The following is a 17877-nucleotide window of genomic DNA, read 5'->3' as shown; positions in this document are numbered from 1 at the left end:
ATTTGTTTTAGACTAGTGTTTTTACTATAACTGATTTATCAATCTAAGTTGGGAAGAGTTCAATGAGCTCATTGATTAGATTATTTAAATTTATTGAAATATCCTTTAATTAATTTGTGCTTTCTTGACTTTAAAATTATAAATCTCTCTTGCAGCCAAAATGGTCATATATGAAATGCCATGGATTATGAATGGTAAGTATCCTAATGCAAATTAAATGATTAATTTTGGATAGATGGACACTGATCATTGAATAAAGATTTTTTTTTTCCTGCAGCTGCCTGGAAGCTTGTGAAAACGTGGTTGGGACCAGATGCCTTAAACCTGCTAAAATTTGCCAACAAAACAGATGTGCAAGAGTATATAAATATTGAATATTTGCCAGCACACATGGGAGGAATTGTAAGTTGTACTATTCTGGTTAAAGGTGTATGTCATTAGGTTGGTGGTAATATAACACTTGTCATGTTTATGTTTCATAATGACACAATTTTCTCAAAGGTCAATGTTTAAAGGTGATTTAAGATTTTTTTTAAAACAAAAAAAATTAAGGTAATTTGATAGAGCTAATGAAGTGAATTTGGTTGGGTGACCAGAGCGGAGTGTATTCAAATTGTTATCAGTAGGGTGTAGGCTATCAATAGCATAATGCCCATCTCTTTTATTTCTGGAACCCACATTATTTTAGGATTTGGATCATTGACCTTCATACAATGACATTGATTTGTGGTTCCGAAATATCTCTGGACACCAGCTGATTCTTATTTTTCTTTTTTTTAGAAGTTATTTTAGATCTGCACATTATTTGATCTCTTGTAATGCATTTTATTCATCTCAATCTTGCCCAATTTGTCCATTAACCTTGTTCTAATTTTATTATTCTAATTTCTATAAGGTAGCTTAATTTATGTCAACAAGATTAGAAATGTGGCTTTCAGTACTATAATTTTGACACCCCACCCCACCCCCTACCTCCTCTAACTCCCACAACTACCTGGACTACTCGTCCTCACACCCTGTCCCCTGTAAGGACTCCATCCCCTTCTCTCCATTTCTCCGTCTCTGCTGCATCTGCTCCCAAGGTGAGGTCTTCTAGTCCAGAATCTCTGAAATGTCAACCTTCCACAAATGTGGCTTCCCCTCCACCACTATAAACTTGGCCCTCACCCGCATCTCCTCCATTCCGTGTTCATCTGCTCTAGCATACCCCCCCCATCCCCACCTGGAAACAATAAACACAGAATCCCCCCCTCGTCCTCACCTACTACCCCATCAGCCTCCGCATCCAACACATTATCCGCCGGAATATCTGAAGCTTACTACAGGACCCCACCACGAGACATTTTTCCTTCTCCAGGAAAACCATTATCCAAGATACTCAAATTTATATCAAGGACATCTACAACAGGCAGTATCCTAAGAAAGCAGCCTCTATCATCAAGGACCCTCACCACCCAGGCCATGCCCTCTTCTCACTGCTATCATCAGGAAGGAGATACAAGAGCCTCAAGATAGACCCCCAATGGTACAAAAATAGCTTCTTCCCCTCCATCATCAGACTTCTGAATGGACAATGATCCATAGATACTACCTCACTTTCTCTTCTTTTGCACTAATTTATTTCTAAAAATGCAGTTTATAGCAATTTTTGGATCTGTAATTCTGTTTTTTAAAAAAAAAGGTGGGCAATATAGTAGATAAAGAACAGCTATGGATGTACCTGTATGAGTGATGAGACTAGGTCTCTTATGGCATTAAAGCAAAACCATTCTCTCCAAATGGTTGCGTAGAACAAAATAGTACAGTACAGGTTCTTTGGCCCTTGATGCTGTACCAACCTACATGTTCCTTCCACAAAAAAAAGTTCTACATTCTCCCTACCCCAGACTCCACAAATCCCACACGATCAGAATTGGTGGGGGTGATAAAACACAGGATTCTGTTGACACCGTGATTAAGTTAAAAGAACACACAAATGCGAGAGAAACTCGGCAAGTTATACAGTGCCTTTATGTAGCAAACGTGAAGAAACATACCAACATTTCGGGCTTGAGCCCTTCATCAGTTGTGGGGGAGCTTGAGACACGTCCGAACAAAAAGGGGAAGGGGTGTGGTGAGGGTGGGATATGACAGATGGAGATGGGGGAGAAACACGCAGGTGGGGGAGGAGAAAAAGGAGTCTAGGGTTAGGTGGAGAGAGAAAGGAAGTAGGAACTGGAATAACTAGTTAAAGGGGGGGGGGGAGGAAAGCAAGCTGATTAGTGAAATGCAGTGAACTCGGTGTTCATGCCCTGGGGTTGGAGAGGGCCCAGATGAAAAATGAGGTGTTGTTTCTCCAATCTGCAGGGTGGAGTAGCATGAAAGGCCATGGACAGACATGTGAGCTTGAGAGTGTGACTCAGAATTGAAATGGTTGGCTACAGGGAGGTCGCTTTTGTTGTGGATGGAGAGAAGGTGCTGTGCGAAGTAATCTCCTAATCTGCGACTAGTCACTCCGATGTAGAGAAGGACACAGAGAGTGAGTAAATGAGTTCTTTGGAGGTACAGGTGAAGTGCTGCTTCACGGACTGTTAGGGACCTCAGACTGTGGTGAGGGAGGAGGTGTGGGTGTAGGTATTACACCTCCTACAACCACAGTGGAAGGTGCTGGGGGGTCAGGGGGCGATGGGTGGGGAAGGAAGGGTGCACAAGGAAGTCACGGAGGGAGTGGTCCCTACGGTCTTGTACTGTGCTATTTTGTTGTGTGTAACCATTTGCAGAGAATGGTTTTGCTTTAATGCCATAAGAGACCTAGTCTCATCACTCATACAGGTACATCCATAGCTGTTCAAGCCGCATATTCCAACTCCTCTCAGAGAGGGATAATCTCCGCAGTGCAGCCCTCTGCCGATCAATCTGAATGTACAGCCGCGCTAAGCAGCTGTTTTGGGACGGGCTGATGATGCCGTCAGCCCGCAACCCATCTCCCCACTCAACCCCTCTCCCCCCCAAGTCAGGGGCAACGGGGGACTGTCAGTGGGGGCTGGCGCGGGCTGGGACAGCCGCACCGGGCCACTTCAGCTTACGGGGGAGCTCTCTGCGGCTCAAAACTCAGCAGAGCAATGGCTGTCTTCCTTACCCATAATCCCCCACACAGTTGGAAGTGCTCTGGGAACTGTTGTACAAATTTTGATTTGACCATGTAGAAATTACAGATCTCCCATTTCAAAGCACCATAATGTTTGGTTTCACAGGTGTTTGTGATTGCTCATGTTTAATTGCTTCATTGGTACAAGTCTGAGAGCAAGGATTGCATCTAAGCTTTTGATTACCTTTGGAGTCTGTAGTTGCCATTTTTTTTTTAACATGAGGGCCAGAGTTGTGCCAGTAGGCCTTTTCACACTGCCATGTAAAATGGGGATTCCCAATAAATTTTCCCAAGAACCCTTGCATGAACCAGTGGTATAAAAATATCAGGCTGGGAAAATTACCTGGGTCCGCAGCTCTACCTCTTCCCACACTCTCCTTGCAGTCTGAATCAGCAAATGTCAGCGCTGCTTCTGTGGACTTGAAGGTGACTTTGCAGTTCCAGTCTGGAAGCGCAAAGTCTAGCACAATGGTGGCACCAGAGGCCGTTTTTGTAATAACTGTGGCTGCTGCTTTGCAACGCCGTTCACGGCCTTCCACCAGTTTTTGACAGCGCTTGTCTTTGAAGCTGATGTAGGCTTCATCACACAGGATTCACCAATGGAACCTGTCAGCAGCCGCAGCTTCTAGTTCTCTTGTCAGGATTCCACAGTAGTGTGGGGTTTCCTTCACAGCATCTTTATAGCTCTTGCATGGATGACCTTGAGGTCTCCTTTTGGCCTTCAGCTCACTATAGAGCAGCTGGTGAGGCAAACGGAGGTCATCCATTCTGATGACCTGTCCAACCCACCGTATCTGGGCTCTGATAATCAGGGACTCATGGACTTTGCGTGACCCAAGACCTCCAAGTTGGAGACATAGTCTTGCCAATGGATGGAAGGATGGAACAGATGGCGCGAATGTGGAATTTCTCTAGTTGCTTGATGTGACATCGGTACAGAGTCCAGGTCTCATCCATATGGGAGAGGAGGGATGACCATGGCTCTGTAGACTTTCAGCTTTGTGGAGATGTGGATGTACCTCTCTGGTACGTAGCCTCCCCAGACCCTGGCTGGTCTTGCTGATCCTGGAGTCAATTTCTTTGTCCAAGATGATGCTCCTTAAGTATTTTAAGATGGGTGTCGTCAACAGTGATTTTTGGTTTTATGGGGTTCATGTTTGGCATGGACTGATGGAGTAGTTCAATCTTGTTCAGGTTGATGATCAGGCCAAAGAACGTAGCAGCATCTGAGAATTTGTTTAGCATTAACTATAGATCATTATCTTTGTGTGCCAAGAGCTCACAGTCATCAGCAAAAAGGCTTTCTTGAATGACTGTGTAGAGGCACTTGGTCCGTACATTCAAGTGGTGAAGAACAAAGGAAGAGCTGTCCAATTGGTACCTGATGGACATTCCCTCCTTAAGACTTTGGACAGCACGTGACCACATGTAAGTGAAAAACCGATTGACCAAGACTTGAGCTAGTACACAACCCTGCTTCACACCATTAGAAATGGGAAATTGAGGTGCTGTATTTCCACTGCAGAAGACCTGTCCTGCCATTCTGTCATTTTTATGAATTTCCTTGGGCATCCATAACATCTTGGGATGATCCAGAGTAAAGGGACTTGTTCTGCTCAATGCACTTCTCCTGAACTTGTCTCGCAGAAAATATCATGTCCACTGTACTCTATTCTGGCCAAAAGCCACACTGCGCCTCTGGAAAATTCCTTTCTGAGACTGTGATAAGTCTGTTCAGGAGGATGCAAGCGAAAAATCTTGCCTGCAATAGACAGCAGTGAGATACCCATGTAGTTTACACAGTTTGATTTTGCTTCCCTTATTTTTGTAGAGAGCCACGATGAGGTAATCACGGAAGTTGACAGGCATCTTGTCTGTGATCCAGATACATCTGTAATGCATAAAGTGTGATGCACCTGTAATGCATAAAGTGTGATGCACCTGTAATGCATAAAGTGTGATGCACCTGTAATGCATAAAGTGTGATGCACCTGTAATGCATAAAGTGTGATGCACCTGTAATGCATAAAGTGTGATGCACCTGTAATGCATAAAGTGTGATGCACCTGTAATGCATAAAGTGTGATGCACCTGTAATGCATAAAGTGTGATGCACCTGTAATGCATAAAGTGTGATGCACCTGTAATGCATAAAGTGTGATGCACCTGTAATGCATAAAGTGTGATGCACCTGTAATGCATAAAGTGTGATGCACCTGTAATGCATAAAGTGTGATGCACCTGTAATGCATAAAGTGTGATGCACCTGTAATGCATAAAGTGTGATGCACCTGTAATGCATAAAGTGTGATGCACCTGTAATGCAAAAAGTGTGATGCACCTGTAATGCAAAAAGTGTGATGCACCTGTAATGCAAAAAGTGTGATGCACCTGTAATGCAAAAAGTGTGATGCACCTGTAATGCAAAAAGTGTGATGCACCTGTAATGCAAAAAGTGTGATGCACCTGTAATGCAAAAAGTGTGATGCACCTGTAATGCAAAAAGTGTGATGCACCTGTAATGCAAAAAGTGTGATGCACCTGTAATGCAAAAAGTGTGATGCACCTGTAATGCAAAAAGTGTGATGCACCTGTAATGCAAAAAGTGTGATGCACCTGTAATGCATAAAGTGTGATGCACCTGTAATGCATAAAGTGTGATGCACCTGTAATGCATAAAGTGTGATGCACCTGTAATGCATAAAGTGTGATGCACCTGTAATGCATAAAGTGTGATGCACCTGTAATGCATAAAGTGTGATGCACCTGTAATGCATAAAGTGTGATGCACCTGTAATGCATAAAGTGTGATGCACCTGTAATGCATAAAGTGTGATGCACCTGTAATGCATAAAGTGTGATGCACCTGTAATGCATAAAGTGTGATGCACCTGTAATGCATAAAGTGTGATGCACCTGTAATGCATAAAGTGTGATGCACCTGTAATGCATAAAGTGTGATGCACCTGTAATGCATAAAGTGTGATGCACCTGTAATGCATAAAGTGTGATGCACCTGTAATGCATAAAGTGTGATGCACCTGTAATGCATAAAGTGTGATGCACCTGTAATGCATAAAGTGTGATGCACCTGTAATGCATAAAGTGTGATGCACCTGTAATGCATAAAGTGTGATGCACCTGTAATGCATAAAGTGTGATGCACCTGTAATGCATAAAGTGTGATGCACCTGTAATGCATAAAGTGTGATACACCTGTAATGCATAAAGTGTGATACACCTGTAATGCATAAAGTGTATGCTAGTGAGCTAAGTACTCCAAGGGGCTGGTAGGCCAAGGAAGACCTCCACTGCTGATGACAGAGAGTTCTCATCATAATGAATAAAAATCCCTAAATGTCTGTCCAACCGATCAGAAACGGTCTGGAAGGCAGGGTGGATGTGTCAATTACCACTGTCTGCAGAAGACTTCATGATCAGAAATACAGAGGCTACACTGCTAGATGCAAACCACCAGTCAGCTGTGGAAACTGGATGGCCAGATTACGTTCTGCCAAGAAGTATTTAAGAGTCTGCAGAATTCTGGAAAAAGATCTTGGAGGACAGATGAGACCGTCAGCATGATGGCAAGGACAAAGTCAGGATGGAGAAAGGAATTGCCCAAGATCCAGAGCCTGCCACCTTATCTGTGAAACGTGGTGATGGGAGTGTTATGATCTGGGCATGTATGGCTACCACAAATACACTTGTATCATTGATGATGCAACTGTTGATAGCAGTAACAAAATGAATTCTAAGGTGTACAGAAAAATCTTATCTGCTCAAGTTCAAGCAAATACCTCCAAACTCATTGAAAGGCGCTTCATCCTACAGCAAGACAATGATCCCAAACACACTGCTTAAAAAAAAGGGTTTTTAAAAGCAAAAATCTGAAAAATTCTTGAAGGGTCAAGTCAGTCACCTGATCTAAATCCAATTGAGTAATGCCTTGCATATGCTGAAGAGAAAGCCCCCGAAATGAGCAGGAGCTGAAGATGGCTGCAGTGGAGATGTGGTAAAGTATCAGTAGAGAAGATACTCAGCACCTGTTGATGTCTATGAATCACAGACTTCAAGCAGTCATTGCATGCAAGAGATATGCATCAAAGCATTAAACCTGACTACTTTAATCTGCATACCATTGCTATGTCCTAAATATTATGGTGCTCTAAAATGAGGGGTAATTTCTATGGTCAAACCAAAATGTGCACAAATACCCTATAATAAAATTTATGTCACTTCAATCACATGTAACTTGATAGATTACAAATTTAAAACTGTGGAACATGGGGGCAAATAAAGGAAAATCTGTGTCTTTGTCCCAAACATTATGGAAGGCACTGTATGACCTTTCTTGATGATCTCAATTAGGCAACTTAAGGAATAAAAAGCTTATGATTGTCCACAATGACTTTAAATGATGTAAATTTTGGAGAAGTAGAATGAGTAATTTTTTTTGTAGTAGTTATGCTCTACATTTAATACTTTTGCAATGATGATGTGACCTTGGTTGTGTTTTTCCATTACCTTTGTATACCACCAATGTTCAATTATAAAGATGATAAAAGATAATTATCTATTGAGTTTGTCATAAACATTGCACTGAACAAGTATTTGTTGTTTTAAAAAAAACATAATGGTGAAGTTAATTGAATTAAAAAAAAATTAAGATAGAGAGGTAACAAATATTCAGTTATCCTAGTGCAGGGTTCTGCAACCTGCGACTCCAGAGCTGCATGCGATTCTTTCATCCCTCTGCCGTGGCTCCCCGTGGCTTTGAAAAAATAATGTGAATACAGTAAATGGCTATTTACTTAGTTTTATCAATGTAATAATTATTATTTTGGAGATTAAGGTGATCTTGCAACATTAAAATAAAACGTGTTTTAATATTTCGTCAATCAAGATTTACATCACAGCACTATAGTGGTTGATAAACAAACCTTTTGAAGGAATGTAACTTCTGAAACTTTTGCAACTGGTCAAATATTTTGATAGAAACCAAATTAATTTTACTAAGTTTAAGCATAAAAACAATCCCCATGGCTTTTATTCTCCATTAAGAATGTTGTTCAAGATTTACTGTTACTGGTCTACTATTTATGATGGGTTTGTAGTGAACATGCAGTTTGCTTTTGTGTGCTTATTTCAAACTGAAGGTGTTTTCTTTTTACAAAAAAAACCCTTCCCTTAGAGCATGCTGCATAGTGACATAGCAGGTGGTGCCTTATAACTCTTAACGACAAGTGTTTGAACCTGACTACTGGTGCTTTCTGTGAGACACCTCTCATTTTCCGATTTCTATCTGATGCTAGAGGTTCCTCTCTCATCTGAAAGATTTGCTGATTATTAGATTAATTGGCTGCTGCAGTCTCCCTCCAGGAGTATGGCAGCAAATTAGATGATTTAGTCTGCATCTGAGATTGTAGATTAGATGGAAGATATTATCATAATAATAAAATAGTGTCATATTACATGAAATTTCTTTTTTCCTGCTGCAAGGCAGACAGATTTGCCACCAGCAGGAATTGGCCAAGCGTCTCTTACAGTCAGACTTGTGGTCCGAGAGAGAGAAACAAAAGAAAGAAAGTTGTTCTCCCCACCCCAAGTGACTGAGTATTCATAGATTCACCTTCAGCACTTCTGGAGCCACATAGTCCAGTCCAAACTATTGGCTGCCTGAGCTCCAGATCTAAACCTTTGACACCTCTTCACACCTGGTACTCCACCAGTCAGTTTGAGCCAGTCTCCAGTGGTCTGCAGCCCAACGCAAGTCTCCGATGACAGTCTCCAGCAGCCTACACCTTCCGCAGATTACTCTCCTCAAGTCACCAGCAGCCCACTGCATGCATTAATTATGGAGAAATGTGAGAGGAAAGAGATTGATAGATTTGCTCAACATTTGAATAGCAAATGGCATCCAATGTCATAAGAAATGGAAATGTATAAATATTGTTTTCATGTATATAAAAAAAAATAATCTCTAACAATTCTTCTTTTAGGATCCTTTTAAATACAGCTACCCACCATTGCCAGATGATGATTTTCAAACTCCCATCAGTGAAAATGGCCCAATCCCAGGTGAAGATGAATTGGATGATAAAGAAAAAGGAGATGGGATCTGCAAAGAAATTGTTGATACTAATTGCAATGAAGAATCTATGCTGAAACCTAAAAAGGTAGAACTTGAATTGTTGTCTCACTAAATCAGATAATTTCAAATCTGCAATGATCATTAAGCTTTCAGGACTTTCTTGAGTTCCCTTTCCTAAAATCGGAAACATTTGTTTACATATAATTTTGTGTATTTTTGCTATGCAAGTTGTGGGATTACTATATTGACAACGTGATGGATGGACAGGTGTCTGTAAAGCTAAATCGAAAACAAATATAAAACGTGGGTGAATTAGGTGGATAAAGGTCATGAGCCCTCAACAGCCTAGAGTTGTGTAATCTTGGTCACTAACAATTGATAAAGCTAATTTATGAAGGAAAGAAAATGCAGTATAATTTTGCAAAGCTTCTATTGTTCAATAGCCCAGATCACAAAGTCAGGGGTAGCTGAAAGATTAAAAGAAAATTTTACATGGGAGGACAAATGTGCAGATTGAATGTAATAAAAACCACAGAAGCATTCAAAATGTTATTGAGAAGAAATGGACAATGTGCAGAACTTTTTAATGAGCTGGACAACACCAAATAATTCTATAAATGTACTAGGAAGATGGCTTTAGAGGTGGTGGAGAGAAGATTCACCAGATTCCAAAAATTAATGTGTCTGAAAGATTAAGTAGCTTCGGCCCATACTCGGAGTTTAGAAAGTTGAGGGGCGAATCTAATGGAAATGCATAAAATTATGAAATGAATAGATAAGACAGGAACAGGGTGGATGTTTTCACTGGCATGTAAGACTAGAACTAGGGAACATAGCCTCAATTCAGGGGAGTAGATTAAAACCGATGAGGAGGAACTGATTCACCCAGAGAGTAGTGAATCTGGAGTTCTTTTTCCAAGGAAGTAGTGGAGGCTGCCTCATTGGATTATATAAGAGACAGGTTTTTGAGTAATCCAAGAATTAAGTGCAAGTGAAGCAGTTCGTGGCCCAATCAGCCATGGTCTTGTTGAATGGTGAAGCAGGGTTATTGGTCCAGATAGCCTACTCCTGTGTCTATTTTTCACATCTTGTATTCTAAATTATTCACCAAGAGGATTGTGGGCCTGTTAAAGGTACATTCAAGTAAGATCACAACACACAACCAAGTGCTTGACTTGAAAAAGAGTGCATTCTTACGTTTTTGAGCTGTAAAAATGGGTATAAACTTCTAGAGCTGGAGTGAAAATAGAAACAAGTCAAAGGTGGAACCTAGTAAATTTAATAAGCCAGAGAATGAAGTTATAATGTTTATAGGATGAATAGACAGAGCTCCCTTGATGACCATTAATATTTAATGTAATATTATATTGGTTCTGAGCAGGAGAAGCCAGAATGTTTTTGATGCTCTGAGGGAAGTTCTTGGATTCCTTATTTACTGTGAGAGGACTGGATGGATTTATTTGTCTTGGCCTGGTTATGGTTTCTATTTCCATTATATTGACCTTAAAACATTCAGGATAAGTTTTAAAAAATGTTGTCCTGAACTAGGAGAAGTTTATATATTTTGAGAAGAATTCTGAAATGGGCAATATGTGGAGGGAAAAATGGCTGAGGCTGGAAAAGTGGTGGTCTTTGAAATGAGATCCAAAGGTCCCCCCCCCCCTCCCCCACTGAGCTAAGCATATTGGAACTAGAATGTGGCTGTTTTCTAAATTATGATTGATAGCTGTTGGTTAAATAAGTATATTAGAAAATTTCAGAGTGAAGGAAATAGAATATCATGCCAGATTAGCTTTGATATTTTTGGAATAGCCTTGGGTGCTGAATGACTTGTTTCTGTTTCTATAATATGCTATAATACTGTATGCCATGTTTGTTTTCAGTCTAGCGAAAATAATTAGTTTCCATTTGGTTTGAGGGTGTTTCCATTAATTGCATTTGTTCATAAGAAACATTTCAGGTGGGATTTCTATAGTTTGCATATCGTCCTGGCTTTTTAAAACAATAGTTTTTCGTGAGTCCTAGATTTAAATTTGGATTTTGTACTTTGTGTTGCTTAACACAATCCGTACAATCCCTCCTCCCTCCTTGCTGCAAGTCAAATGATTGGAGAGCTGATTATTTAAAAAGTAACATTTCATGTGTCTTCACCCAAAAGGGAGATTTCTATTCTCACTCTGTTGCATCGAAGTAGACAATAGATGAGCACAATATCACTCCAGCATTTGCAGCGTAGGGTCCAGGCAGAAATCAGTAGTTTTAAACTTGTGCTCCATCTTGATAATTGATGAAATTTGCACCTCATTGATCTGATTTTTCACTATTGTTTATGGGTCATAACGTCTACCTCTCTCCATTTACACGTTCTCATTTCTTGTAATCTTCCTGGGCCTTGGCTTTTGACATTCATCATCCAGCATCTGAAATGACTAGATGTGCTTGTGAAGGTTGCATCCACTATTTTTTCCTCTCACTTTGGAAAGGTGGGCCATTGAAAATGGGGGTGCATGAATTAAATTTTACTTTTTTTAAACAAAATTGAGACCTACAGCATGGGGGTAACAGGCCATTTCATCCCTCAAGTCCATGCTGCCCCATTTGTATCTAATTAACACACCCTGGTAGGTTTCAAACAGTGGAGGAAACAGGAGCCCACAGGGAGAACATTCAAACTCCTTACAGACAGCGCAGGATTCGAACTCTGGTGTTGCGCCATCCGTACCATCCCCACTGGCAAACAGTTCTGCTTCAATGAGTTTTCTTTTCCATGTCCCTGAAGATTTCAGAAAATTGGATATGGATCTGAAAAATATGCAGTGCGGATGATCAATGCTCAACCCTGCATTTTCATCAATATTTGATTTCCATTATATGTTATGGGGTTATATAAAGAGCCAACAGAAATTGCCAAAGCTAAGCAATTTTTGTGTTGCAAGTTAATATATTATCAAAATTGATGCATTTAAAATGTCCTCTATTTTTCTTGTTAAAGCACAAAAAGACATTTAATATTTGTAAATGTGGCAGTTATACTTGAAAAATGCAGTACCTCGAGGCTTTCATTCTATATAATCTGAACAAGTGAACTCCTAGTGCTGTACAACTTTTTTATAATCCATCTACACATCTGGATGCTGGCTTTTAATAAATGCAATGGTGATAGTAACACCTACAAATTTCCCGATGATGCCACACTAGTGGGTTGTTTATAGGAAGGGATGAGTCAGCATAGAGGATGGAGATTGTAAACGTACCTGAATGGTGCACCAACAACAACCCTGCACTCAATGTCACCAAAACCAAGGAGCTGATTATTGACCTCAGGAAAGGAAAACCAAAGTATGCAATGAAGTGAACATTGGGGGATCAGAGGTAGAGAGGGCGAGCAAATTTAGGTTCTCGGGAGTCACTATCTCAGACGATCTTTCCTGGACCCAACACGCCATTCTTAACGTGAAGAAAGCACGTCAGCACCTCTACTTCCTCTGGAGTTTGTGGAGGTTAGATATGTCACCAGAGACCCTGGCAAATTTCTACAGAGGTGTGGTGGAAAGTTTGCTGACCAGCTGCATCACAATCTGGTATGGGGACACCAATACCCCGGAGCATAAAGCCCTGCAAAAGGTAGTGGACACAGCCTAGGGCATAACAGGCAAACCTCCCCACTATTGAGTACATCCACAGTGAATATTTTCATCGGAGGCCAGCAGCAATCCAGCAAATGCTCTGTTCTCACTGCTTCCATCAGGAGAGAGGTGTGGGTGCCACAAGACTCTCAGCACCAGGATTGGGAACAGCTGTTACACCTCCATCAGTCTCCTCAATGACAACGCAATCAGGGACTCATTTAAAGACTCTTGTGCACTTTATTAATTTTCCGTTATTCTCTCTGTATTGTGCAGTTAGTTTGTTTACATTCATTATCTGGTTAGTTTTTTTTTAAAAACTCGTTTACATGTTTATGCTGTGTACAGTTTATTTTTTCACTACCAATTAGTGGAAATTCTGCCATGCCTGCAGGAAAAAAGGAACCACAGGGTTGTATGTGATGTATGTACTCTGACAATAAATCTGATGTTTTTTCACTCTATTTCCTCTTTTGGATTTGACTTTAAAATTCATCTAAAATTCTGCATAACTTTTCTCATTTGGAAATAAAATAAAATGAATATAATTAATAACTTCCTCTTCATGTTTTGTTTTGCATGCAGGTTTCCTTTGATAATGAACGATCAGATTTGAAGGCAAAATCGGTGAAGAAACCACAAACAGTTTTTAGAGGATCATTGCTTCAAATAAGGTACAATATTTGGTTACATTTACTCATCCTTTCTCATGGCAGTGTAAATTAAATATGCAATCCAGGCAGTATTTTATGGTGATTCGGTTATTCTGTCTTTTGATTGCTTAATTAACTGAGTTTCATGATTGGTATTGTCAGTGGTTTAATAGCAATTGAGTGCTGGTATCATTAACTGTCTTTGCTTTTAGTATTTAATGAAAAGATGTGGAGGAAAATGGGCAAAATGTATGCAGATCATGATGGTATGCACTGACCAAGTAGTTCTGATGGAGGGATGGTTTGGTGATTTTTGCCAGAATAGCCAGGATGTCTTCCAGGTGCTGGAACAAGAAATGATATGGATTGTTAGAAATACACTAGGAATTTGTCAGGTGAGACTCAGCTGTCCTCTCCATTGCATGTGCACCCTGTAAGTAGAGAGACCAGACTCTGGTCCATCTGTTCCTCTGTTTTCTGTCCACCATGAATATATCATTTAATTTAATTATTAGGTTTTGTTTTTAATTTCTTGTATGGCCCTTCATCAGAAGCATTCTACACATTATTAATTAGTTTACCTTTAATCTGTTTTGTCAGTTACAACATCAAAATTTCAATCATTGCTGAGCATGTTGACATTTTGTTATTTGCTGTTGCCATTTTCTCAGTAATAGATTTCAGGTATTTTTCCCTACCACTGATGCCTTCTAATTGGGCTATTTATCAAAATCAAAATTTATTTTCATAAACAAGTCATGAAATTCGGTGTTCTTAAATAGTGGGGTTAAGCTTTTTTATCTGTAGGAACCTCTGGAATTTTGTAAAATTTCACTGAGTATATTTACTGTCTCCATAACTGCCATCTTTAAAATACAAAGATTGGTGTCCTTGTGATTTATTCAATTGTGCCCACTAATTTCTCAAACAACTATTTCACTAATGCTAATGTCTTAAGAGTGCTTGATTTACTGTAGAGCTCCACTATTTCCAGGAGGTCTTCAGTGAAGACGGACAAAAAAATGCTTGTTTAATTTAACTGCCATTTCCCAATTCCCCAATATAATTTCTTCTGTCTCTGTTAAAGAAGGAATCTAAATTAACTTCTGATCTTTTTCTGTTGCATAGAAGCCCTTGTAATTATTATGTCTCTTTCAAACTTCTCTTGTATCCCCACCAGATTCTCCCTTTCACCAAAATAAGGAAAATTCACAGTGGCCAGTTAACCTTCTAATCCACGTGCCTTTTCCTTTAATTTGATCATAAATTTGATAGCCACTGCTGCTACTATTTCTTTGCTATTTATATCCATATATTTTCAATATACAGTACTCTGAAATTATGCTTAAGCACCACTTTCCTGTTGCTTGGCTTCACCCAAATTGATTCCTTTCTTTTCCAATCTTTTTATTGTTATTATAATTTATAAACACATACAGTTCAAAGAGATATGAAAAATACATAGCAAATAACGAATTAATACAGAGATATTAAACAATAATATTGCAGAATAAAAATATATCATAAAAAAATTTTAAATCAGTTTAGAGTATGAACTATCTCTAAAAAAAATGATATAATTAATAAAAATATATAAAAAAGAGAAAAAAAAACCCCAAAAAGGAAGAAAAAACAAATCTGAATTAAAAACTTAAAAAAAAACCTACCGATATAGCTAAACCATGCCGATCACTCCGATCTCATCTAACAGCCCAATTATCATACATAATCATAAAAAGAAAACAGAGCCAGATCAACTCACAACAAATGAAAATATTGAATAAATGGTCGCCAGGTTAACTCAAACTTAGAAGGGGATTCATAGACAGAGTTTCTAATTTTCTCTAAATTTAAACATAGTATAGTTTGGGTAAACCATTGGAAAACAGTGGGAGGATTAACCTCTTTCCAATTCAATAGTATAGATCTTCTAGCCATTAGTGTAAGAAAAGCAATCATACGATCCGCAGGAAGAGATAAATAAGTCAAATCTATCATAGGTAATCCAAAAATTGCAGTAATGGGATGTGGTTGTAAATCAATATTCAAAACGGTAGATATAATGGAAAAAATAAATTCTGGGACTTTTGGAAAGTTTAAAATGATTGGGAAAGAGAACTCAACCTTCATATTTCCAATGAAAATTGGAATAAAATTCTGCGACTGGTAAACTCCTCTTCTCTATGTGCAAAACATTCACTGATACAGTTTAAAGTTGTTCATAGAGCTCATATGTCTAAAGATAAACTCCATCGCTTTTATTTTCATATCGATCCTATATGTGATAAATGTCAATTGGAAATAGCTTCCCTTACACATATGTTTTGGTCCTGTCCCTCTTTACAGAATTATTGGAAGGAAATTTTTTCCACCCAAATTGATTCCGATAGTTGATTTTCAGAACAAAGAAATTTCTCTCCCCGGTGTTTATCCCTTCCTTTGCCATCAGAGCTGTCTCCCCCACCCCGCCCCCAAACACAAATGGATCATTTCACCTCTCACTTGAAGATCATGGCAATAAGTTGAAAAATTGCTATTGTTGGACATATGAAATAGAACCGGATGTTGATAATACCCAGCAGTGTGTGCAACATCTGTGGAGTGACAACATTAGAGATAATGCTAGAAGGTACACATAATACCCATTTCATGTTTGAGTGTTATGTGCATTCAATAGTTTTAGCTTTGGTATCTTTTTTTTCTGGCCTGACTCTACTTAGAGGCATATTGCTATACTTGTGTGCACTGGCCCATCTGAACAGATCCCAGTTATCTTCTTGCTGTTCTGCACAACCACTTTATCCTTTCACTTGATCTCTGAATTTCTTCTCTTCAGAACCCTGCCTGCTTTATTTAATTTGCTTGGTCTTGGACTGTCCAAGATAATGATTGCTAGTGGTCAAAGTTCAAGTTCAGATTTATTGTCAGAGTACATACATGTCATCGCATACAACCCTGCAGCCTTGGCAGAATTTCTAGTGCAAAAAACTACTTAAGAAATGGTGTATACAAAAATGAGATGTGTAATTAAATAAAGAAATGTAAACAAACTGCAATAAAGAAAATAATAAATATTTGGTAATAAGTACCATATATTTCGGCATACAAGTTGACCAACCCCCTCTTTAAGCCTCATTTTAATTTTTATGGTGTATGCAGTGTATAAGTTGACCTCCCCCCACCCCCCCACCGCAAAAAGCTCGTGATGCCATGGATGGGACTGGCATATACCTTGACTTTGACCGCCCCCCCCCCCCATCAAAAGCTCATGATGTGCCATTCACCGACATAGACATTGACCCACACCCCCCCCCAATAGATCACGCAGATTGATCAGCTGGGTGTTAGTTGGAGGTGATTGCTATCACACAATGCAGCACGCGACGAAAATATAAAGCGAGATTTAAGTTCAAAGATATAAAAATGGCCAAGAAAGCCAACTATTGAACTGCTGCAAGAAAATTTGATGGGCATGAGAAGTTGGTAAGAGATTGGAGGAAGAAAGAAGAGACTTTAAAAAAAAATATATCAAAAAGGCAACGTTCTTTGAGAAAAGAAATCACTCATTGGCCAGAGTTGGAAAATCACGTTGCAGAATGGAGATGTGAACAGAGGGAAGATTGCTACATAGTCACCCGAAATAAAGTAACATTTGCACTGCAGTGGGCCAAGTGGCATCCAAACCTCAGGGATGATTTTGAGGCTACAAAAGGCTGGTGCAATCATTTCATGAACAGGAAAAATCTGGTATTACGCCAAAAAAAAAAATTGCGCCGAAACTACCAAAACATCCATGATCATAAAGTTGTAAGTTTTCACCAGTTTATTATACGGAACCGACAGAAACACCTGTTTGCATTGGTACATCTCAGAAACCTGGACAAAACCCCCATGAATTTTGACATGATAGACAATAGAACAGTGGAATCTAAAGGTGTTAAAACGGTGCAAACCAGAAGTACATGCCACAAAAGGACCAGGTTTACCATGGTGTTATCGTGCATGACCAACAGGAATAAAGTCGAGACCCATGGTAATCTTCAAGTGCAAAATTAAACCAAAAATTAAATTCCCTGCAGGTATCGTTGTACATTGTCATGAAGATGAATGGATGAAAATGGTGTAAAACTATGGATAGACAATGTGTGGAACATGCGGCCAGGCGGTTTACACAAAGAACAGAGTTTGCTGGTCTGGGATATGTTTATTAGCCACTTAACTGAGAACACCAAGTTGATTAGCACTACATAATACTTGGATGCAGTTATCCCACGTGGTTTAACGTCTATATTGCAGCCTCTCGATGTCTGCTTGGATAAACCATTCAAAAATCATGTGCGTGAGAAATGGAATACACGGATGTCGAGTGCACAAAAG

General features: G+C 39.5%; 1 protein-coding gene across 14 annotated transcripts in view; it reads left to right on the top strand.

Annotated features, from left to right (window-relative positions):
* The window catches only part of mospd2 (motile sperm domain containing 2), a 66530-nt gene that overhangs the window by 15459 nt on the left and 33194 nt on the right, over positions 1–17877 (top strand). For all 14 annotated transcript variants that reach the window (XR_011341813.1, XR_011341814.1, XM_069889942.1 and 11 more), the window contains 4 exons: positions 156–194; positions 278–402; positions 9130–9306; positions 13433–13521. Coding sequence is in view for 12 of the 14 variants with exons in the window: in XM_069889942.1 (XP_069746043.1) it covers positions 156–194; positions 278–402; positions 9130–9306; positions 13433–13521 (430 nt within the window). In the remaining 2 variants the exon portion in view is untranslated. The remainder of the gene's footprint in view (positions 1–155; positions 195–277; positions 403–9129; positions 9307–13432; positions 13522–17877) is intronic.

This window comes from Narcine bancroftii, chromosome 7 (assembly GCF_036971445.1).
Source record: "Narcine bancroftii isolate sNarBan1 chromosome 7, sNarBan1.hap1, whole genome shotgun sequence".
Classification (NCBI taxonomy): domain Eukaryota; kingdom Metazoa; phylum Chordata; class Chondrichthyes; order Torpediniformes; family Narcinidae; genus Narcine; species Narcine bancroftii.
This window is presented reverse-complemented; position numbering and strand designations above follow the sequence as displayed.